This window comes from Pleurodeles waltl, chromosome 10 (assembly GCF_031143425.1).
Source record: "Pleurodeles waltl isolate 20211129_DDA chromosome 10, aPleWal1.hap1.20221129, whole genome shotgun sequence".
NCBI classification, from domain to species: Eukaryota; Metazoa; Chordata; class Amphibia; order Caudata; family Salamandridae; genus Pleurodeles; species Pleurodeles waltl.
In genome coordinates, this window is record NC_090449.1 from 627,550,651 (window position 1) to 627,576,048 (window position 25,398).

The following is a 25,398-nucleotide window of genomic DNA, read 5'->3' on the forward strand; positions in this document are numbered from 1 at the left end:
AATGCCAAAACCCATCGAAATATGTTGATTGGCAGCTGGGCATCTAAGTCCTATTCAACTTACTGAGTCTTCTGTTGGAAAACCTGAAAACGTAATCTTATCCAAATGGGGTTGTGATGTAACAATGAGTAACTCTCCAAAGGAAATAGTTTACAGATAAATGTGTAATCTCATTTTGAGCCATAATGCAGTTCAACCATAAGCAAAGTAAAGCATGCTTGCTGTGTCCTCTCTAGCACTATATAACCTGTCACTCTGAAAGCACTTGTACCTTCCACAGTCCTGCACAACCAACACTGAGAAATCTGACCAGAACCAATTAACCCTCCAATTGCCTTATTGCACCCAGCCACCCCCATAACTCTACCCTTGCTCATCTATGGTCTAAATCCCTCCTATTAGTAGGCCTAATTGTGCTTCTCTCAGCTGCATTGGAAAAAAGCAGACAGCAGGAACAAGGTGCACCTAATGTCGGGCCTGACTGAAAAGATCAGTTGTCATCTGTGCATGACAAAGAGTCGCCTGATATAATGTACTCCAAGGTGCTGGCTTCCTTTCTGTCGGGTGTGTGGCAGACATTAGGATTCCACGAAACAATAGGGGATTAAATTTCCCACAGTTGCCTCAGCAATTGGCCTCATACAAAGACGAACGGTCCTACCTTGCCAGTCAGGGTCTGGGAGAAATTATGGACAGAGGCATTAAAACAGAACTGGAACAGAAGGAGTTGAATCAATGCAGTGGAATAAAATGTTATTAAATAGGCCATGTGAGTATGGAATCAGTTGCTTCTCTCTGAGGAAGTTAGCAGTGGTTTCCCCATATAGTTATGTTGTATCATTGTAATACCCCAGATTTGACCTTTGGACTATTATAATCAATTTGGGAAATTACAGGTATTAGTAGAATTATTTACAATGCAACTTTGGGTCACATTTCTTGTCATAAATAAATATATCTATGATATTTTGCACTGTGGCAATTTCCGCTGTGTGTAATTATAGTTAGGTCAGAGTTTTCATAGGAAGAATGATTTTTTGTTTCAGGAAGAGCTTTGGCGATTTTTGACAAACATTCACAAAACTTTCCAAAGAAATGTTCACCTGCCTCAGCTCCTTCTTGGGCTTTTTCGTTCCAGTCCACCAAGCAAAGGCCATCCCCACCCCGGAGGCCCGGTCATGGTTGATTTCCCATGTTAATTCCCTTTGAAAAATGTGGGAAGCAATACAGAACAAATGGCTAACTGGAATTACATCCGAGTTTACTCAGAAAGCCTGCTTTTGATTATTTTGTGTGATTCTGTTGAACTGTTTTTGAAAACGTTTGCGTTTAAAGAGGTGCTCGGTGAGGTCATGAAGGTCAAATAGGTATACCTGAATGTGGGTATCCCGATATGCTATTGTTGGCCAATTTAAAGTGGACTAGTCAATCCTGATAGGCTGGCTAAACCCTGAACAATATATTGTGACAGCCATTACTGTACTCCGAGACATGGACTCGATTGCACTGCATTGTAGTGAATGCCAGGTTTTGAGGGTTACAAAAAGCGGGGACATAAAGGGTGATAACAGAGTTTCCTTACAATGTAAATCATTTTTTGGTATCACCATAGTAATTTTAATTTGTATATATTACATCTTTATTTTGGGGGTATTTAGTTTGAAAGCTGTTTTTTTTTAAAGTGAAGCTTACAGAGGGCACTGTTTGGAAGTAGAATGTTTAGATTGTGTTTACCTTTCATGGATACATTCTTATTAACTCATTGGACTGCTCAAAGGGCCAGTGGATTTATGTAATTGTGGCTGCCGCATTTACTGTATAATTAAGGAAGTAGCGGATTTGCCAGTTTCACAAAAATGTTGTTTCTAGCTGTTTCTAATTGATGAAAACAATACTCTCAAAGAATATGCTGCATAATTTAGCCAACCTTGCTGCATAATCCTCAGTGCTATATAGTCCTTGTCATCCTTTCAATGCAAAAGCTCTGCAGTACGTTTTGGGGCTGCCATTCTAATGATAAAATTCATTTTTCACGGTTTCCTGTGAAATATGGGTTTAAAGTACTTCATTTTGAAAGAGGGAGAGATAGAGAGAGATCGCGTGTGTGTGTACGCGCGCTGGTGTGTGTGTATCGAAACTATAGAATCATATAATGTTGCTGACTTTACATTTTTTTCATTTAAAGTAACTCTGGCGCTTTTGTTCCCCTAATTTATTGCATGACTGACAGTTGTTACACATGTAATATGTGTTCCTTTTTATTTTGCTTTTACTTTATTATTCACGTTGCTTTGAAATAGCAGAAACATTGACGACTATATTCACATGTTTAATTACAGATAGATCCTAAAGAAACTTTGCAAACATTAGCGATTTCAAAACATGAACTCCCATGAGGTCTATCTCTTTAATCATTAATCTTTATCCACACGCTTGCTTATTTGCAAACACCATGGATTACCATGAATAGAGTACAAATGCCTATTATACTTGCTCTCTTTTGGGCTGAACGGAAAGTCCTAGAGGTGTTTGGTTATGCTGTGTGCACTGCTTGCACCGGACAAGAATTATTTTCTTTGAAATATGGTAAGGTGTCAGTCCCATGTGTTTAATAAAGTTAGTGACTTGTGAGCCGTTAGTTAGGTTAACCTCCCCTTCGTGTTGCTGAAGCGGCTGTGTCTCTCTCAAGGTTAATATTTAAAGTAAAAATTGGAAAAGGAAATGTTCAACTTTCAAACTAAACCAAGTGAAGTAAACAAGCTCTGTGTTTGATGGCTCGTTTTTTCTCGGGCAAGTAAGAGCTCCTTTGCTAACTTTTCAATAGAAATCTTGTTAATGCTGCATTTTCCAACACTTTGACTCCTTCTATAAGCGCAAAAAAGCAACTCAAGCTCCTTTATTTATTCAGCTGGGCTGCGCGGTTAAAAACGGCGCAATCATGCACTTTTTGCCAAGAATTATTTTTTCTTTTCTAAAACCGCCAAAAAGTTAAATGCTTGGCTTTTCGGAGAATTTCGCTACGCCCTAGAATATCTGCTGATGTCTTTTTTGTTTCCTGTTTTATTTTTAGGGAATTGAGGATGGACCTTCAAGGATGCTAGGGGTACAATGGGCAGTGCCACACTCCGTTACTTCTGCTACGGATGTCTCTTCACGTCGATGACATGGACTGTCCTTCTATTTATCTACTTTAACTTCAGTGAGGAGAGCCAGGCTCCCAAGCATGTGCCCATCAAGGGGCTTGAGCCCTACAAGCCCGCCCCCAGAAAGCTTTACCCGCGTTTTACCCGTGGGCCCATTCAGATATTGGACCACCAGAGAAAGACTCAGGTGAAGGATCCACTAGGAAATCATATAGGCGACCCCATGGAAGGAACAATCGATATCTTTCCAGAAATGGGTAAGTGGGGTGGTTATTTACTTGAATGCATGGTCCAATCGTATGTTATAATGATCTCCTTGAACTACTTAAAAATAGATTTAGAAGAGGCTTCTGTAAGAATCCGAAAATAGGCCATTTTAAGAAGAAGAAGAAAAAGACTGTAGAAGAGAGAAGTGAATAAACGTGATGAAGGATAGCTCTTAGGAAGTGGTCAGAACTGAATGTTTGTCTAGAGTCATAACCTAGAAGGACACTTTTTTTTGTTTTTGCAGTTTTGCGAAGCATGTACAAGAGTCAAGTCGCAATCAGGCACTTGAGAGGAGAACCAGCTAACAGTACACATATTTGAACCTGCTTTCCCACTTTCCCCATCCCAGTGTTGATAGTTCTAGCTGCTAGGTCTAGTGGTTGCATTGTTGGCTGTGAATTCAGGTGATCTGAACTCTTATCTCAGCTTATATACTTTGCCTAATTATTTGACCATGGTCAAAACACTCTCTACCTGCGTGCCGAAGCGTGAAGCACTTAGAACATTATTATAAGTATATTTAGTTTGAGATCAATTGGAAAAAAAAAAAAAAAGTTGAGGCTGGAACTGAAAATCAGTGAAAAAGTACATTATAAAATGTAGGATAATAAAGAAATTCATACACCAATTCAACTTTAATATGTCCTCCATTTGTGTTATTTTCTAGAGGATGAAAGGAGTTCTTGTTAAACGATGTGTTATGACAGTGCAAGACAGCCGATTATGCTATGCTAGAATGTTAAACCGTTTTCTGTTTGCATGTGTGTGTTAGGGTTTTGGTTGTGTGTGTTTAGTGTGCTTCTGGAAATGTCCTTTTGTAAGCTCTGTGTTGTTTCATGTTTGTGGTTCCTGCGTAATATTTGTCCACATTGTGTTTTAATTTGTTTTGGACATTTGTGCTTTGATTGTTTTCTTCATAATCTGTTTCTGTATGTGTATAAGAAGAGGTGTACAGCAGTACAACCGGGTAAACAGGAGCCCTCATTTTACCTTCCTCCTAGGTGCTCTGTAAGTCCCAGCGGGGGGTTGGCCTCCAGAATGCATTTTTGAAATGCAACATGAGAAAATGTAACTCATAAGGATCACATGCGTTGTCTGACCACGGTGTCGAATATTATGTTATGTATATTTGGGAAATAATTCAGTGACAGCTGTTTTAGTGTAAAAGGTCATTTATTAGGACAGGATTGCATAAGCAACATAACATTAACTTTAAAACGTAAACCGTAACTTTAATAACGCCCTCCCTTTAACATCTCCTTGCTCATCCTTCCCCTCCAAAACCTTATTTCGTTTCCATTCCCCTACGCACTCCCCTTTTCCTTTCATGCCCCATTTGTTTCGTGCGTACCCCCACTCAGAGCCTTCACCTGCTTGTTTATTCCCTGGAAGGGTGGCCAAGCCCGCATCTGACTCACCACCCTCCCCCATCTACTGCCAACCAGCACAAACCCATTTGGCGTTTTGCTGCACCCCCCAGGACCACGCTACTGCAGCCAGGACTTCTCATTTCTTGTTAGTAATCCACAAGTTCTCTCCCCACAACTCCTCAACCAGCAGTCTCAGATCCGTCAGACAGTATGCATTCCCTAGCATGGACTGGTGAACTCCATCGTCCCGGAACAATGCTACATCCTGTTCTGTGATGTCCTCATGTTTCAGTATTTTTATCCCCTGTGCCCAGCAAAAAACCCTCATTGCTCTGTTAAGCTTCCTGCGAGCCCGTTCCATGGCTCCATATTTGACTGCCCCTCTCCACACTCTACGGGGGACGAATTCTGTCCACACCAAACATGTACCATGCAGTTTTTGTTTGATAATCTCCAAGTCTCTCTGCATGTGTTGCAGGAGCGTGAGTCCCGACAATTTCACCAGATCATTCTCCCCCAAGTAGATGATCAACAAATCCGGACATACCCAGTTCAATAAGTTAGATGTGATGAAAGGAAGCAGGTTACCCCACTGCATGCCGCTCTTTCCCCACCATAACACCTCGTGCTGCCTGCTGGACAGTCCCAGGGCCCGACCATATATCTGTCTCTCTGCAAACTTCGCTGCCCAGTGGATAAAGGAATGGCCTACCAGCCATGTCACCATCTTGCCCTGCGACGGGGCAAACTTATCTCCTGCAATGGAAAAATAACTGTAACGTGTATTTATCATGTAAACACCCCCCCGCCCCCCCTCACCCCACTTTCAAAACTCTTGGGCTGTCCTTCCTCGCCTCTCAGGGCCTCACATATCGTTCACAACACGTTGATTTCCAGGGGCCTATCGCCCTGATCTTCGCCCAATCACATCCCAAATGCGCCGCGGCTGTAGCTGCCCCAATTCTGAAGGAATGTGTGCCAAAATCCATGGCCCAGCGGCCTGGCTGTCCCAGCGCCAACCTCAGCACGCGTAAAAGCTGAAAACTGGTGAGCTTAGACCCTGCCCTGTGCACAAAAACCCCGGCGTCCCTGCTTGCTTTACATGCAGCTTGAAAATTCCTCCATTCCGTCACTGGGCAAGCCAACACGTTGCCACCTTTTTCTAACCATACCCATTTTCCCCTGCCTAACTGGTCAGTTTTTGATCGTCTAAGCCAGATGCCCAACCGATCACCATGTACGCACACCTCCCTATAGCATATACCAACTGCTGCCCCAACTCCCAACAACTCCGACACACAAAATGCTCCAAAAAACATCCACACCATACATAAACGGAACAGGGCTAGCTCATATCCGTCTGCACAACACACCGGCAGTACATGCAACAATTCTAATAACAAATCAAAGTCGATGGGTTCTCTGGCCGACCTACCCTCTGTTGCTCTAATCCTACCCCAACCCTTCAACATCCTCCCCAACAAATCATTCCTAGCCGGGTCGTGATCAAAAAACAATTTCCCGTAAAATGATACACCTGCCAGTTTTCCCCCGATAGTTGCTGCTGATAAACCTTTCCTTATCATGTACAGCACGAAGCGTAAAGCGCGATGTTCTAGCTGTTTTTCCCTCTGTTCCCAAAAGTTTCCCGCAGACCGCTCAAAGAATTGAAAATCCAACCAAGCCAGCCGGTAACTTCGCCGAGTGGAATCCGCTAAAGACATCTCCACCAGCCCTGTGATCATCATGCCCCCCCCACTCTCAAATGTTTGCCGGGACCGCTGTCTTGGTCTGTTCTGCTCCTGGCGCCAGGTTGCGAAAACGCTGCCACTGTGAACGAGACCGGGAATCCGTAATCTCATTGAAGACTCCTGGTATATGGACAGCTTTAAAGATCACATTCAAAGATAAACACTGCAGCATAAAACGGTGCAACACGTGCAAATTCCTCAGGTCCCTTGCCTTTTGTCTATTAACCAGCTCAACAACTGTCATATTGTCGATTCTGAACAAAACTGTCCTATTCGCTAACTCCTGCCCCCATATTGCCGTGGTTACCAGAAGGGGAAAAAATTCCAAAAAGGCAATACTCCTCCCCTGTTGTAACCAAGATGCTGGCCACGCCTCCGTGCACCACCTGCCGTCCCAAAAAATCCCAAAACCATTAGCTCCTGCTGCGTCTGAAAATATCTGTACTTGCCATACAGTCTCTTCCTCACAGAAAAACATGGATACCCCATTAAAATGTCTCAGGAATGTTTCCCACACCCTAACGTCTTCTCTAAGGCCCATTGAAACTCTTATTCTGTGAAGTGGCAACACTGCTCCTGACATAGCCAGCCCCAACCTCCTGCAAAAAGTCCTCCCCCCTCTGACTGCCCTACAAGCAAAATTCAGGTACCCCAACAGCTTCTGAGCTGTTCGCAAATCAATTTTCCGTGCCTCCTTCACTGTACCCAAAAATTCCAGCATGTCTTTTACCTTTTGTTCCGGTAATCTGGCTATCAGTGTAATGGAATCTAACTCAATGCCCAGAAAGGTGAGAACCGACGCAGGGCCTTCAGTCTTTTCGGGTGCCAGTGGGACCCCCATCTGATGTGCCATGTCCTGAAAAGTTGCTAAAGCCTTCCCACAATCCCCGGACTCCTTATTCCCTACAAACAGGAAATCATCCAAGTAATGGGTCACTGTGTAATGCCCACTGATCTTAACAAAAACCCACTGCATGAAAGTGCTAAAAGCCTCGAACAGAGCGCATGAAATCGCGCAACCCATGGGCAGGACCCTGTCCACATAGATTGCCCCTTCAAACTGCATCCCCAGTAAGTCAAAATCCCCAGGGTGTATTGGCAACAGTCTGAAGGCAGATTGTATATCGCATTTTGCCAATTCTGCCCCGTAACCACACAACCTGACCAGTTTTATAGCATCATCCACCGATGCATAAACTACTCTGGTGTCCTCTGCCGCAATGAAATCGTTGACAGATGTGCCCTCCGGCCATGACAGGTGATGTATCAGCCTAAACTCACCCGGGGCCTTCTTCGGCACGACTCCCAGTGGGGATATCATCAAATTTTGCCTCGGCCACTCATAAAATGGCCCGCAATTCTGCCCAAGGACAGTTCCTTGTCCAGTTTTTTCCTCACCACCTGCGGTAATTCTTTTGTAGACCGCAAATTGTCTGCCCAGCGCCTTCCCCGTGGACCTTGGTAGCTGACCCTGAAACCCTCTTGAAAACCCTCTGCTAACTTAATCGCTGCCGCCCTATCCGGGTATTTGTGCAGTCATGGTAGAATGAATTCTAGCCTAACTGGCGTAGGCCCCCTTTGGAGCAGGAGCACCCTGAGTCCCTCTGCCTTTTGTTGCTCTCCATTGTTCGGCTGGACTAGAAAGCGAAAACATTGTGTGACCGGGTGACGGCCCCCGCATTTGGAGCAGTCGTGTTTAAATTTGCAGGGGTGTCTGGAACAGAACCCTTTGTTAAAGTTCCAGCAAGCTCCTGTCGTGTTAGCAGTTGCTCTCTGTCCCACACCCGCCCCTCCCGGGGCGGTACGTGCCTGAAACGGCTTATAAACCACTGGCAAACCGCTGGCCGTGTAGGTGGATGCCGTGGACTGCGACAACGCCATCCATTGTATCCATAATTCTGGGTCTACGTCCCCCCACGGCTTCTCAGGGTTGATACTCACTCGGGCTCTGAACTCCTCATCATAACTCAACCAGGCAAACCCCCCGAAGTGCATCTGCGCTTTCCGGATAATATCCATATACTTAAATAGCGCTATGGCCCTGTCAGGGTATTTTTCGCAATAAATGCTTGCGAAAATCAAAAACGCTGATGTCCAATTATCAATATTAATTGGCACCCTCGGTCTTCGAGCCAATTCCCATTCTTCTTCTTTGGACCCTTCCTTGGCTTGTATGTCCCTATGTAAGAGTTTAAAAACATCTACATACTCGTGTCTCCATATTCTGGCCTTCGTTTTTTCTGCTAAGTGTGAGCCCAATGGCAAGGCCAAACCCATGTAGGGAAGCCTCTTTTTGTGATCTCCCCCTTCTTTCTCTTCCGTCCCTGACTTCTCTCCTGTCACCTTGTCCCCATTGTCGCCCTCGGCTAAAGCGCTACCTTGTGGCTTTTTACCTGTCTCACTGCCCTGTGTGTCTTTAGTTGATACTGGGTCAAGTACCGAACTGTCACCCACCCCAACAGATCTACAAACCGGAGCGTCCCCCACCCCTGCGCCGTCCCACCCAAACCGACCACCATTGCCCTTTACCTCTTGCTTGTGTTCCTACAGGTCGCGAAACCTTCCGGGCCCCACGGCCACATGCTTGTTCTTGCCTCCTTTCATGTGAACCTCCGCTGGTATTGTGATCCTGAAAAATAGAAGCAGAAAGAGGGGTTGCGCCCTCCTGCGTCCTCTTCCCCTCACCCTCATGCTGTGTACCTCTGTCTCCCTAATCTCCCCATCTTCCCAATCGTCAAGCTCCTCCTCATAGTCCAGCTCAAGAACATCTTCTTCACACACATCCATCCGCTTATCCACATTTCCACTCATCATCGTGTAGTTCGCTGTGATCTCATCATGACCCTCATGGCGCCCACCATCTCTGTGTTGTCCCCGATCCTGCGGAGTAGAGAAGGCCGCCGAAGACCCCTCTAGCGCTTCAGACCAACGTGCAGGGGCCGTGTTGCGCCCCGTTGGCATCGCCTTCTTTCTGCCGACCTCTTGTGTTGGCATTGACCTTCCGCGCCCTGTGTGGCCGTGTGCACCACTGACCCCCATCGCGCTGCCTAACCCACCGGCCGCACCAGCCTCCTGACCCTTACCGCTCGGAACCCACACCCAACTACCTTTGCCGGCTTCTTGTGACATGCTTCCTGCATTCCCTATGTTTTCCGCTGGCCTCTTTAGCTGCCGGCCGTATGGCTCAGCCATCTCCCGCTCCATACATAATTGGGCCCACCTATCCTCCGTGTCCGCCACTATGCGGCGCTGCTCCCGGATCCTGGCCTCTAAGTCCCATGCTTCGCCCGCGTCTAACCTGCCCGCCCTGGGGGCGCCCTGGCCCGTGTTTGTGAAAAACTCGGCCCCCTCCCCCCCGCCGGCTTCCTTGAGCTGCCCCTTGTTGGCCTTGCCCTTGCCCTGCCCGCCTGTCTGCCTGGGCCCCTTGCCTTTCTTTTTTGTGGTATTGTTGGCCCCAGCCGGGTTGGCTCCTCCCCTGGGAAGCGACAGGTCCATGGGTGTCATCTCCATGATGGGGGCGGGGAGCTCCTGTACCATTATTTCTTGCGCAGGGCCCTGTCCCCATGGTTCTGCTCCTGGGGTAACTCAATGTCCCCTGTCTGCTGATTTGGCGCTGTCCCCTCCTCTGCGGTCCCTCCCCGTCTCCCAATTGACTGGTGGGGGAGGGGGTGCCACGCGCCTTTGCCACCCCTGCTTTTTTGTGCTTTTTTGCCCTCTCCGGGGATGTGCATGCGGCTACCACCACCACTGCCTGGCAGGACGCAAAGCGCGTCGGCCGCACCATCCCCACCCAGGTCTGTTCCAGCACCCCAGGCCTGAGGCGGTCGGCCCGGCCAGCTTCGCCTAGTGTACAGAGTGCGGCCTGTACCGCCTCTGTGTCGTGGCTGGTTGCCATGGCATCGGAGTAGAAAGTCCTTCCGCCTTTTTCCCGACCGGCCCCTTGCCGTGGGCCGAGAAAGACTGACAAGGAAGTCAGTGGGGGCCCTGCGGCCTACGCGCGCGCAACACGCTGCCACTCGCGCGTGGCTAGCTCTCACCCCCTCTAGACCTATGCCCTGATCCAGTAAAAATAGCTCTTATATATATGTTTTTTTGGGGGGTATTGCTGAATGAATATATATATATATCCCAGTCTGTTTTTTGTCCTCTAAATTTTGCCTGCCGTGTGCAAAAATCCTCAAAAGGCCTGAAAACCTTCGGGCGGGGCCCAGCGCACCGCCGCTGTGAATATCAGAAAACGGAGGGCCCCCCCCCCCCACCATCGCCGCGGCCCGGTCAAGCATGTGTCTCCCTGAGGGGGAGCGGCACGCCGGGAGAGCGCTTCCGCCTCACCAAAATTAAGCAGCCTCGCGCGTAATGCGTGGCGCGCACTCCGCCCTGCCCTGACAGAAACTAACTAAATTTATCGCCCCCGGCCTAGCCTGAAGCACACTACCTGTTAACTCCTGCTGCTATGTCCCCTGGGACCGGCCAAACTAACCGCGCGATGGGCAGCGCGGAAAGAGGCCAGTCCCTCCACCCCCAACCCCTTTTATTCCCACCCCTTAAACCCACCCCCACTTACCTTTCCCCCAATCCCTGTCCCGTGCCGTCACTTACTTCCCGAAATGGCCCGCGGGAAGACTAGAGCGTTGCTCCTGCTTCCCGCGGGCCCCTCCATTGTGAAGCGCCAGGCTTTCCTAGCGATGGGTAAGTGTGTGCCTAGCCCTGCCTAGGTTAGGTAGGTTAATTGAAAAGTCTGGTCTGCAGCCTCTTGCTTGATCCCAGAAAAGAGAAAGAGGCTCTGATGTGGAGTGGGAGGTCGGTCCTCTAAAGAGGTTGAACATACGAGTGACGTGAAGCAGGAGGTGATGTGAGAAGACAACAACTGCATAGTATAAGTTTTTGACAAATGGAACTACCAAGCACAATGATGGAATAGAGGGAACACAGGCCAGGTACAATCACTAGCAGACAGAGCAGATATTTACAAAGCAATTCATTACACCGGTGCTCCTTGCATTCCCCCACAGGAGTACACCCGTTGTTCCGCAACATTTGGTCTTGCTAGTGTACACTTGTTGGGATTCTTTTGTGAGGTGTGGTGCACATAGGGGAGAGTTTAAAAGGTAAGGCGGCCTAGGTGGCAAGATTAATAGGTTAACCTAAAAACAAGTCTGAGTATGCTCTCATGACTGAGAAGCAAACGGGTGATAATGGCTTCCGAGGTTAAAGCAAGACTTCTAGCTTTACTCTGGCATGTTGGGTAAGTGTCTCATTCTAAGCACTCAATACCAATGAACCACTGAGGTATGAGACCCCCAAATCCAGAAGGAATGTGATGACCGAGTCTGGATCCCTAACCATCTGTGGGTGATTGCAGTGTAAAGCACACAGTTCGAGGCTTTCCTATGTGGTGAATAACAGCTTGACTGAGCCTATGTTGGCACACTAGCTGTTCACAAGGGATGTAGTGTGCAGGGATGCACCAGTGGGTAGGGAATCCTAAGGTATAGGTGTTCCTTCATCAAGGAAATGCAGGCAAGTCCAAATCCACATATAATTGTTCCACTTTGAGAATCCACCTTCAAAGTTTCACTGAAGTCGATTAATTCTTGTGGTTGGGATCTTATTGGCCTAAAACCTCCAGTGTTAGCAACAACTCAAACTTCTTTGTCTCTTTAGCTGTCAAAGCAAATCCAGCAGCTTTGCGCTTTACTATCCTTCTGTCCTCCTGGGTGACTGGCCAATCCCTTGGGTCACTTGCAGGTTATATACAAAGGGGCTGAGCACCACACAGATGCTCCCTTCCCAGTTTTTATTGGTTTACACGAAATTGTTCTGATGCCTAGGTTGTGGGAGACATAAAAGTCCTTGGTAAGAAATTTGAAAGCTATCCACATTTTTTGTAAGTCGGACTATTTCCACGCCTATAATTTTGGAAATTAAGATTTAATTAACAAAAAGCAGAAGTCAACACCTACACGAGATGCAGGTGGAACCCTCTTCTTTTGCATATGCTGTCAATAAATATCACTAGATTAGAAGCAAAATTATTCTTCACAAATGTAACACTTTGTATTTCACGCTATTATGTTACAATGCAATCAGAATAAATCTAAATTGTTCTTAATTTTCCTAACTGCTTTCTTTCTCCCTTTATCTCTTCTATGATGTTTCCCTGCCTCCATCTGTTTTTATGAGCCTTTTCTAGAGACTCTCTAAATTTCATACATTATGTCCTCTCTCTCTCTCTTACTGTTTCTGTCCAAACGTCCCTGATTTCCACTGTCAAAGCAGAAGAGGTTCATTTTCAGAAGTCTCTGCAGGCTATTTTGATGTTTTGTGTCAGTGGAATGGATTAAAAAACAGACCGCACTGTCCAATCTCAGTTCTTTTCCACAAGTGATGCCTGTGCTATGTGACAGCCCCATCGCAAAGGACAGGAGGGAGTCTATCTCTGAAACTTGCTGCCTCTCACTTTGCCTGTTCCACAGTAACCTCCACCCTCATTCAGATGCCCACCCATTCAGTAAATTTCCAATTTTCCTTTTGGGCCTCTCTGCGTCTGGCAACACTAGCACCCTCTGGAGTCTGGGCAGGCTGAGCAGCCAGCCGGAGTCCTGATCAGTTGCAGCAGGGCTCCGCTTCTGGCTAGATAGTGATGGGCTGTGAAAGGAGCGATGAAGGAGTAGATCATGAAAGGGGATGACTTTGTGTGGCATTGGGATGCTGACAGAATAGTGGTATGCTTAACAGGGGATGCTTGAAAGCTATTACATGCTGTTACTCATCTCTATCTAACCTTATCTTACATTTTGCCTCCTGGTTCTATACTGCAGCCATCATGAAAATAGAATGTGTCTGTTGGGAGTGGGACTGAATATGAGTTTACCGCTTAAAATATGCTGGTCTCTAACTTTGATCATGTATTTCCCCAATCTACCTTTTCACTTACTGCCATCTGCTCTGGCACAAGAGAATATCCTTAATTGAGGCAAAATATTAATCTTTATATTCTTGGTAGGTCAGGTGGAGTGATCCAGAAAGGTTCATATGAGGAAATGGTGGGAGGAGGAAAAGCCGGGTCTTGAGTTCTTTTCTTAAGGTCAAGAGTGAAGGATCCAGTCGCAGGTGGAAGAGGAGATTGTTCCACGCAATGGTTGTCGAGTGGAAAAGGCTGCTTTCTTGTTCTAGTTTTCCTTGACGCGTTGGATCTATGTTATCATCAGGTTTGAGCTGCAAATATTGTGTGTACCCTCACAGAAGGCTTGTTTTCTGATCATCTAGTGCCCATATTGTGAATGGCCTTGTTCACTGGTCATAGAAACTTAAATAGGATGGAAAATCAGTGCATCTGTGGATAGGATAAATACTACCTGCTGGTTGTTTTTGAATCCTTTTCACATGCCACCTTCATTGAAAATGTCTCACTTTATACATTTCTCTTTTCTAGGCATGATTTTTAATGAACATGACCAGGAGGTGAGAGATTTGGGCTATCAGAAGCATGCCTTCAATATGCTTATCAGTAACCGGTTGGGCTATCATAGAGATGTGCCAGATACCAGGGACCCAAAGTATGTCCTTCATTTCATCTGTGAAAGTTAGTTTTTGTTGTTTCGGTTATTTTGTTTGTTATTTACTGTGATGGTAAGATGTTTGCCCAAATCCATTCCCATCTTCGAACCTCAACAATGGTTATTGTTTGGTGATGCAAATGACCAAACCTTTGACAGCTAGCATCAAGGGTATCATTATTCATTTAAACATGCTTCTTGCCATGTAAAAAGAGCTCAGTAATGTTTTATAGTCCAACAGAAGTTAAAAATTAAGAGAGACAATAATTATATTCAAAGAGCATTTGCACTTTTAAGCTTACATATTAATGTATTGTTCTCCTACCCTTTTTAGATGGTATAGTGGCAGCTAGCACAAGTAAGGTGAAATGAATTATTATCTATATGCAAAGTCCAATTTCAGTCCTTCAGGTATTGGATACCTTAAACTTTGTACATGGATTTAAAGAGTAAATTATGATACTGGTGTGTGGATGCAAGTAGAGCAAACCAATATTCCTGGGTGTAGAATTCCTCCCTTTGATTGAGTGCTTTACTTCTCGTAAATTTGAGATTTCTCCTAATAAGGTCTCAGAATGACATTGATAATATTTATTTGAAGTTCATTATTCAGTGCTTTATTATTCTTAGTTTTCAGTGATTTATTGTAATGTAACATGGCTAATAAAAGTTGTATTCTTGTAAATATTCCTTTAATTAACATATCATGTAAGTCATAACTTTAAACGTCACCAGAATTGTTTTTTGTGCATTACCAATTTCATTAAACTTGTGTATTAATTCAATACCACATTGCTATTTGTATCACCTAAATATTTAATGCACTTCATGAGGCTTCAGTTCCTTCTTCAGGAGTTGTTCAGTTTTCCATATTGTTAAAAATGGGGTCTCTAGGTGACAATGGTTTGCACCCTGTCCAAGTAGGGATTCTCACTCGAGTCAGGATAAGGAAGTCACACAGCTAAGATAAACCGTGCTCATCCACTTGGTAGCTTGTACCAAGCAGTAAGGTTTATCTCAGAGACAATGTGTAAAGTATTTGTACACACACACACACACACACACACACACACAGTAACACAGTGAAAACACCACAAAAGTACTCCACATCAGTTTACAAAAATAACCAATATTTATCTGAGTAAAACAAGACAAAAACAACAAGAGTCCAACATACACAGGTAAAGATATCACTTTTTAAAGGTTTAAATGACTCTTAATCAATAGGATTCAATAGTTGTATCTTTTAGCACAAAGTATCTGGGATGTTTCAGAAACAAAGACGATGCGGGTTACAGGGGAGGTGAGGCGCCAAAAAGCAAAGCGATGCTTCGCTTCCTTCCTACACAGTGAAGGTGATACGTTGATACTTTCCTTGCAGGAGAGGCTATGTGTTGGTTCCTTACTGGCAAGGGGGTGATGAATTGATTCTTTCCTCACAGGAAAGGCGATGTGTTGATTTCCGGACACACAGCCTCTGTTCCTTACTGCGGTGTGGGGTTGTTGAGAAATAGATGCCCAAGGATGATGCATGGAAAATCCAGACACGCTGTGCTGATGGACCTGGGGTGGAAAAGGCACTGCGTCAATTCTGCAGCCACGAGACAGGTGCTGTGGTGTTTTTTCAGCCGCAGCACATCAGTGCGTGCATTTTGTCCTTCAGGCCACCAGCTCAGGCTTCCAAGAGCCCAGGGACTGGAAATGGCACCACTTGGCAAGTCAGGACTCTCAGCAGAAGAGCCCAGGCACTGGTAGATGAAGTTTTTGATGTCCCTGAGACTTCTTAACGGGAGGCAAGCTCAGTGCAATCCTTTGGAGAACCTTGGGAAGCAGGATGTCGAAAATAAAGTCCAGTCCTTTCACTCCCAGGACAGAAGCAGCAAGCAGCAGGCCAGCACAACAAAACAAGAAGCAGAGTGGCAGTCCCCCCTACAGCATCCAGCTCTTCATCCTGGCAGAATGTCCTAAGTCCAGAAGTGTTCTAACTTTGTGGTGTCAGAGGTTCAGTACTTACACTCATTTCTACCTTGGAAGTAGTCGAACTTCAAAGAGAAGTCTTTGTAGTGCACAAGACCCTTCCTTTCCATGCCCTGGGCCCAGCCACCCTTCAGGGTGTTGGAGACTGCTTTGTGTAAGACAGACACAGCCCTATTCAGGCAAGTGTCAGCTTCTCACACTAATTTAGCCCAGGAAGACCCATGAGGAAATGCAGGGTACACCTCGGGTCCCTTTGTGTGACTTCACAAACAGCCTGTCACCCAGATGTGTATTCCACAGAGAGGCAGAGAATGATTAAACAAAAAAGTGTCCACTTTCTAAAAGTGCCTTTTTCAATCTTGCAATACAAAAACCAACTTCACCAAAAGTTGTATTTTTAAATTGTGAGTTCAGAGATCCCAAACTTCATTTCTCTATCTGTTCCCAGTGGGAAATTACACTTAAAAGACATTCCAAGGCAATCTCCATTTTACCCTATGGGAGAGATAGTCCTTGCAATAGTAAAAAATGAATTTAGCAGTATTTCAGGACATGTAAACCACACCAGGACATGTCCTATCTCTTAAATACACTGCACCCTGCCAATGGGGCTGACTTGGGCCTACCCTAGGGGTGACATACATGTAGTAAACAGGAAGGTTTGGGCCTGGCAGGTAGGTACACTTACCAGGTTGAAATGGAAGTTGAAAACTTCCCACACAGACACTGCAGTGGCAGGTCTGAGACAGGTTTACAGGTCTACTCATGGTTGGCACAGTCAGTGCTGCACGTCCACTAGTAGCATTTAATTTACAGGCCCTGGGCACACATAGTGCACTTTACTACGGACTTGCTGGTAAACCAAATACACCAATGGAGAAACCAATCACCAACACAATTCAGACAGAGAGGATATGCACTTTAGCAGTGGTTAGCTGTGGTAAAGTGCCCAGAGTCTTAAAGCCAACACAGAGGGGTCAGAAAAAATTGGATGAAGAAGGTGGAAAGTTTGGGGATAGCCCTGCAAAAAGGGCCTGGTTCAACAATGTCCTGAAATCATGTGGGGCTAAGCTGACCCATGGCGGGATTCACTCCAACTTTCTCAATATTTAGAGTGAATTTCTCTTGCAAAAATACACAATTGATGTTATTTAGCAAAATACTTTTAAGTAACCGCAAGTGACCTTTTTGTATTTTAATGCAATGGGTGACAAATCTTTTTTTGAATAATTACATTTTCATTAATCCTTTTTGATCAGAAAGTCCTAGACATAAAATATCATATCCTAAGTCATGTGTTTATTCATACTAAATCTTATTTCTAACAGACACTTCTAACTGCAGATTCAATAACTAGTCCAGTGGGCTAGCATACTGGCAACACCAAGGCCCCCACTGCAGTCTTTCTTAGCTCAGGGGATCAGACATCACTCAGGTCATCAGGGGCAACCACAAACCACCCAGGTTATCTGGGGCAGTGCACTTCTGAGTCACCTGCACCTGCTCCATCAGCCTCCAACCCGCTTTAGTTTGCCCGTAGTGCTTAATGACACACAACAGTCCAATGAGGGGCAGGATCAGACATTTTTTCCAAGAGTGGCAAGAGATAACATCCAACGGATGTTCCTTTAGATCGTTTAACAAAGCTATACCCCTCCATTCCTTTTAGTCTAAGTGCACCTTCCGCTAAAATCAGAATGTCTTTCAGAAGAGCCATCTTGCTTTAAGAAGTAAAGGCTCTTTTGGCTAAAGGTGCCACACAGAGAGTTCCTACCCCGGAAATAGGAATTGTCTGTTAATCCCTCGATTTCTTCATGTCGAAGAAGGATGGATGCCTTTATCTCATATTAGATCTCTGTCCTTTCACAAGTAGGTGTTCAGAGAGCAAATTGATGATGCCCATGCTGGCATAGTTTCTATTTTGCCAGGCAACTGGATGGTCGCCATGGACCTGTAAGACACCTGCCTTCATATACCCGTCCTGCAGTCCCATAGGTGCTACTTGTGATTCAAGGTGGGCCAGGAGCATGTTCAGTTTGCGGTGCTTCCCTTAGAAATCCTCATTACACGACTATCAGCGAGCATCCCAATGACCTAGAACACCAATGATGTGCCTTCGTAGGCGAATCACGTTCCGAAACATTTGAATATCAAGTCAGCAAGCGTCAAGTTTTCACAAATAAATGCTTTTAGAGTGAGCACAGCGCATTACTGCCTTTTTAGTAGTCAATTCTCTCAAACTCTTCAACTCCTCAGAAGCGGCATCCAGTTTACAGTACTGAACCTGAAGATCAAACGTGGAGAAGCAGAGACTACTTTGCTGCAGCCGGTGACCTTTACAGCAAGCAATTCCCACAGGCCGGGTGTGGTTTAAATACCTGCTGCATCCAGCCACACCCAGTCTCAGTCATAGGGACCACACCCAGTCTATGTCATAGGGATGCTGGAGGCTTGAGCAACATGTGTCCTAAATAAGCATTGGTGTTAATAAGCATTGGTCTTTGTAAACAAGCATTGGTATCTGTAAAACATTCTTATGGGGTTACAACAAACATTGGTCCCTGCAAAGGCAGGTGATTGGTTTTATAGTTCCTCACTGGAGCACATCCAGGTTTGCAGGCCTGACCCTCAATGGATTTTGGGTGTTCAGAAAAGTGATGGTGGTGGGCTCTGCACACATTTTAAGGTCAGGATTTTCAGTTTTCCGCTATGACTGGCTGTTAAAGGCAAGCTCCCCACAGTCAATTGTAGACCACCTGCAGATGACCATGAACCTCCTGAGGTCTCTGGAGTTTACTATGAATGTGTCAAAATCACACTTGATGCCTTGGCAGAGGCTATCCTTTATTGGTGCTGTAGGAAGTTGTCTATGTATGCAATATTTCAAAGTAAGGAATAGTATGCACAGAGTCCAAGGGTTCCCCTTAGAGGTAAGATAGTGGCAAAAAGAGATAATACTAATGCTCTATTTTGTGGTAGTGTGGTCGAGCAGTAGGCTTATCAAAGGAGTAGTGTTAAGCATTTGTTGTACATACACACAGGCAATAAATGAGGAACACACACTCAGAGACAATTCCAGGCCAATAGGTTTTTGTTATAGAAAAATATATTTTCTTAGTTTATTTTAAGAACCACAGGTTCAAATTCTACATGTAATATCTCATTTGAAAGGTATTGCAGGTAAGTACTTTAGGAACTTTGAATAATCACAATAGCTATATACTTTTTACATAAAACACATATAGCTATTTTAAAAGTGGATACTTAGTGCAATTTTCACAGTTCCTGGGGGAGATAAAGTAATGTTAGTTCTTGCAGGTAAGTAAACCACCTACGGGGTTCAAATTGGGGTCCAAGGTAGCCCACCGTTGGGGGTTCAGAGCAACCCCAAAGTCACCACACCAGCAGCTCAGGGCCGGTCAGGTGCAGAGTTCAAAGTGGTGCCCAAAACACATAGGCTTCAATGGAGAAGGGGGTGCCCCGGTTCCAGTCTGCCAGCAGGTAAGTACCTGCGTCTTCGGAGGGCAGACCAGGGGGGTTTTGTAGGGCACCGGGGGACACACAAGTCAGCACAAAAAGTACACCCTCAGCAGCACGGGGGCGGCCGGGTGCAGTGTGCAAACACACGTCGGGTTCTCAATAGGTTTCAATGAGAGACCAAGGGGTCTCTTCAGCGATGCAGGCAGGCAAGTGGGGGGCTCCTCGGGGTAGCCACCACCTGGGCAAGGGAGAGGGCTTCCTGGGGGTCACTCCTGCACTGGAGTTCCGATCCTTCAGGTCCTGGGGGCTGCGGGTGCATGGTCTTTTCCAGGCGTCGGGATTTTGGATTCAGACAGTCGCGGTCAGGGGGAGCCTCGGGATTCCCTCTGCAGGCGTCGCTGTGGGGGCTCAGGGGGGACAACTTTGGTTACTCACAGTCTCGGAGTCACCGGAGGGTCCTCCCTGAAGCGGTGTTTCTCCACCAGTCGAGTCGGGGTCGCCGGGTGCAGTGTTGCAAGTCTCACGCTTCTTGCGGGGATTGCAGGGGTCTTTAAATCTGCTCCTCTGGAAACAAAGTTGCAGTCTTTGTTGAACAGGGCCGCTGTTCTCGGGAGTTTCTTGGTCTTTTGGAAGCAGGGCAGTCCTCTGAGGATTCAGAGGTCGCTGGTCCTGGGGAAAGCGTCGCTGGAACAGTTTTCTTCTGAAGCGGGGAGACAGGCCGGTAGGGCTGGGGCCAAAGCAGTTGGTGTCTCCGTCTTCTTTGCAGGGGTTTTTCAGCTCAGCAGTCCTCTTCTTCGTAAGTTGCAGGAATCTGATTTCCTAGGTTCAGGGGAGCCCCTAAATACAGGATTTAGGGGTGTGTTTAGGTCAGGGAGGGCAGTAGCCAATGGCTACTAGCCCTGAGGGTGGCTACACCCTCTTTGTGCCTCCTCCCAAGGGGAGGGGGTCACATTCCTATCCCTATTGGGGGGATCCTCCATCTGCAAGATGGAGGATTCCTAAAAGTCAGAGTCACTTCAGCTCAGGTTGCCTTAGGGGCTGTCCTGACTGGCCAGTGACTCCTCCTTGTTTTTCTCATTATCTCCTCCGGCCTTGCCGCCAAAAGTGGGGCCGTGGCCGGAGGGGGCGGGCAACTCCACTAGCTGGAATGCCCTGTGGTGCTGGAACAAAGGGGGTGAGCCTTTGAGGCTCACCGCCAGGTGTTACAGCTCCTGCCTGGGGGAGGTGATAGCATCTCCACCCAGTGCAGGCTTTGTTACTAGCCACAGAGTGACAAAGGCACTCTCCCCATGTGGCCAGCAACATGTCTCGAGTGTGGCAGGCTGCTAAAACCAGTCAGCCTACACGGGTAGTTGGTTAAGGTTTCAGGGGGCACCTCTAAGGTGCCCTCTGGGGTGTATTTCACAATAAAATGTACACTGGCATCAGTGTGCATTTATTGTGCTGAGAAGTTTGATACCAAACTTCCCAGTTTTCAGTGTAGCCATTATGGTGCTGTGGAGTTCGTGTCTGACAGACTCCCAGACCATATACTCTTATGGCTACCCTGCACTTACAATGTCTAAGGTTTTGCTTAGACACTGTAGGGGCACAGTGCTCATGCACTGGTGCCCTCACCTATGGTATAGTGCACCCTGCCTTAGGGCTGTAAGGCCTGCTAGAGGGGTGACTTATCTATACTGCATAGGCAGTGTGAGGTTGGCATGGCACCCTGAGGGGAGTGCCATGTCGACTTACTCGTTTTGTCCTCACCAGCACACACAAGCTGGCAAACAGTGTGTCTGTGCTGAGTGAGGGGTCCCCAGGGTGGCATAAGATATGCTGCAGCCCTTAGAGACCTTCCCTGGCATCAGGGCCCTTGGTACCAGGGGTACCAGTTACAAGGGACTTATCTGGATGCCAGGGTGTGCCAATTGTGAAAACAAAAGTACAGGTTAGGGAAAGAACATTGGTGCTGGGGCCTGGTTAGCAGGCCTCAGCACACTTTCAATTAAAAACATAGCATCAGCAAAGGCAAAAAGTCAGGGGGTAACCATGCCAAGGAGGCATTTCCTTACAGGTGCCATGAAGGAAAGGGTGCATTTTTCAGGCCTTCTCCCCACCACGACTAGTCCAGGACATTAAGTCAATTACCCAGATGTTCCAGTCTCTTTTGTAGGTCTGGGCAGTGGCTCAGAGGTTCAGGGCCCTCTTGGCATCCCGTACACTGCTCTTCGATTATGGCAGGTGACATATGCAGGCTCTGCAGTTGAACCTGAGTTCTTAGTGGGACCAGCAACAGGGTTATCCGTTGGCTCCCATCTAGGTTTCAGAGTAGACTGCAAAAGACATGCAATAGTGGCTGAACGGGCACAGTGGTAGAGCTTGCTTGCTGACCCATCCAGAGCTCATGTTGGTGACAGATGTCTTGCTGCTGGAATGGGGAGGTCATCTCAGAGAGGTGGAGATAGAGGACTCTGGTCTCCAGTGGAGACTCATCTCCACATCAGTCTGTTGAAGTTGTGAGCCATTCAGCTGGCCTTGAAAGCCTTCCTACTGTCCATCAAAGGGAGTGGTACAAGTCCTGGGTTCTAGATCCCAGGTCTGCAGGGGTTGGGTTCCTAGCCCATTTTTGCAAGGACTTTGTTCAATCACTGAGGAAGTCCATTTAAACTGCAGCCCGCAGCCCCATACAACCCACTTAGCATTCCTGCGAGGGTGGTGTTTGTATTTTGTTAGTTACTACCAGCCACAGAATATAATTAGAACAGTACTTGTGCATGTTTTTAGCAGCAAGAATAAGTTAATAGTTCCAACATGTTTTAGAATGTTGAAAACATACAATCAGCTGAGCTCAGCTTCTCCCTTCACTGAATTAATGCTTGGCATAAGATTGAATGCTCTGGCAGTCTGGTGGGCCTCTCCTGATAACTTGGTGCAAAGGTGTCTCCTCCTCAATGGTCAGTTTCTGGGGTTTGTATAGGATACTGACCACTGGCTTTTGGCTTTCAGTACAAAATCAAGTTTGATTATTCAAAATTCGAAGTGCAACCAGTCTTATCCTGGGTGATTAAAATTAGTGAGCTTGGACTACATGTTTACTTTTCATATCTACTATTAAACCTAGAGATGTAGATATCCAAGTGTTTATCAGATTTGTATCACCTGATGTTATAAAATATCAGTATTTAGGTGAAATTGACACTATCAGAAGTTCTATGAAGGATAATGGTGTGTTGACTGTGAACCAAAGGTAGGCAGACTAACTTAATTTGTAATAATGGAGTCTGACTTGGGGGTTCACAGCAGCAGGTTGGTTCAGGTTCTCATGGACAACACCACCACCATGTGCTACAAGTAAGATGGGGTGGGGTCCTGACTCGTGTGCCAGGAGGCATGCATTCTCTTGAGCTGGCTGGTGCATTATGGCATTTCCTGATCATGAACCAGCTGGAGGAATATTTGAACATCAGGGCGGACCAATGCAGCTGGTGGTGCCTGGCAGATCTTAAAAGGTGGTTACAATGCACGGTGGCACAGGGTATCTTCAAACAGTGAGGACCCTATCTAGATCTGTTCACTACTGCCACTACTCGCAGAATAAAAATGTTTGCGTGCTGGAGTATCCAAGAAATCTCTCTCCGAAATGTGTTCAGATAGAGTGGAGCACGGCATTCCTGTATGCTTTTCTACTGCTGCCTCTCTTGCCCCAAGTTCTGAAGAAGTTCTGAATAAGATCATGAATGACCGATCCAAGTCATTCTTGTTGGTCTGGATTGTGCAAGGAAAGTGCGTTACCCGAACTGTCTGGGCATGAACATATGTCCTCTGATCAAGCTAACGCTTCAGAAGGATATCCTGTCGCTGCAGCTGATCAGGGTCCTCACCCTGAACTGCATAGTTTTGAGGCTCTATGGAGGTATATTCAGTGAGGGCATTTGACTGTGTTCAATCTTCTTCCAAAGCTGCAGATGACATCCTGGCTGCCAGGTATACTTCTGCAAGTCTGTCTACGCAGGGCGCTGGGACAAGTTTGTAGCCAGGTGTGTCACCTGCAATACTGACACGTTACAGGCCAAACTGTTGGATGGCTTATTGTTTGTTTATCTTTGACCCCAGCAAGGGTATTCTGTGGGCACATTTGGCCTTTTTTATGTTTGCCAGACCCACCATTCTTGTTCAAATTACATGTCGTAATGAGGTTCCTAAAATGGTAGACTCAGTTGTTTACTCCAAAACCCTTTGTGATTTCATAGGGGAGGATTTGGTGGAGGATCAGTACTTCGTGATATTCTCTGGGGCAAAGAGGGCCAAACCAGTGAAGAAATTTACAAAGTGGATGGTCCTTTGCATTCAGATCTTCTGCACACTAGCCAAGAAGCAGCTTCTGGGGGGCATTGGCGCCTATTCCACCAGTTACAGGGCTACTATTACTGTGCTGGTACATGGAGGACTTGTTCTTGACATCTGTCAGGCTGCAACATGGGTATCCGTACACACGCTGAAGCAGCATTTCACCCATTTGGTCCTGTGGGACCTTTTGATCTGAGCCATTCCAAATGCCTACCACCTTGGGAGGTACTGCTTTGGTATCTTCTCTGAAGGTGAGCAGTCTGAGGTTAGAAGTATCCTTAAGAAAAACAAGTTCCTTACCTTTAGTTTAGCTTTTTCTAATGAATACTTTGGGTAACCACAGGTTACTCACAGTCATCCCACCTCCACCTCCTCAGTTGGTGGAGCAGCCTCTTTTTCATCTAGAAAGGTCCCAAACTAAAGATTCGTACAAAAGCTCTTCAAAGTATTTTTGGGCTCAACGTCCGATGACGGAGATAGATTCAAGAAAGAAATTGGTGTCCGCACATAGCAATGGGGCATCATGTACCTCTCTCATCACTTCTGGAGTTGTACAAAGTCAGAGTGGAGCCACACACAGCTCTGCCTACCCATTCAAGAGCAATATTCTGGATTTATTCTAGCACCTGGGCATATTCTAAAAGTAAGCTATCTGCAGTTAGGGTATCCTCCAGGAAGAACATTGCTGAAGGTAAGTAACTTGTTCTTAGATTCTTTTGTATCACTTTTCTTTTTATAAAGAATTTTGTTGAATGACCACCTCATCTTATGGCAAAAATGTCTCCTCAATGCTTCTTCATCTTTCACACAATAGCAATGCTGATTTCACAAGTAGCGTCACAGTTGTTAATGCTTACTTGCCTATTATTACTCTGAAATGATCTCTTCTTTTCCTTTGCAAATCTAAACAACTTAACTGGGCACTTCTTCTGGTTTGCCGTCTTGCACAAGATACTGTTAAGGTTTCCATTTTCGATGAGTTTTGTCCTGTACTAACTTGTGTTCCAGATTGCTTGTCTACACTAAATACCCCATGTGTTGTGATTAACATACCCTGTCATGGTATTTGCTCTATGCCCTCTATGATACATTTTCATGCCTCTCACCTATGGGTCCAAGGAGGGCACACTGACATTTTTGAATACCAAATAATGCTGCCTCCCGGTAACTGGGTGTTTTACTTCCTCCACTTAATTAGTCATTTGGAAATATTACCTTTTGTTAGATATGTTGAGCGTCCATTAACTTCCAACAAAAGCTTCACTTGCTCATTGCTTATGTGATGACAATAACTGCTGTAAAGGTGCTTCTAATGTTGTTTGTCATAAAACAGTGTCATGATCACATTCTGAGTTCTGACTGCCTCTACCTATTCTCAGTCAGCCTGTAGCCACATGTTTATGGTCCAGCCAACTCTGAACGAGGCAGGCGGGCAAGATACTATGTTGCATTGTGCTGCAATACCCTGTCAGCCAAACTGTAAATCAGGCCCATAGTTTACTGAGCTAAGTATAATTTG

General features: G+C 46.0%; 1 protein-coding gene across 1 annotated transcript in view; it reads left to right on the forward strand.

Moving 5' to 3' along the window:
• Positions 1-25,398, forward strand: part of GALNT11 (polypeptide N-acetylgalactosaminyltransferase 11) — a 366,701-nt gene that overhangs the window by 104,989 nt on the left and 236,314 nt on the right. Inside the window, exons 2-3 of the mRNA XM_069211112.1 lie at positions 3,071-3,400; positions 13,967-14,090. Coding sequence (XP_069067213.1) covers positions 3,109-3,400; positions 13,967-14,090 — 416 coding nt within the window. The 5' untranslated portion in view covers positions 3,071-3,108. The remainder of the gene's footprint in view (positions 1-3,070; positions 3,401-13,966; positions 14,091-25,398) is intronic.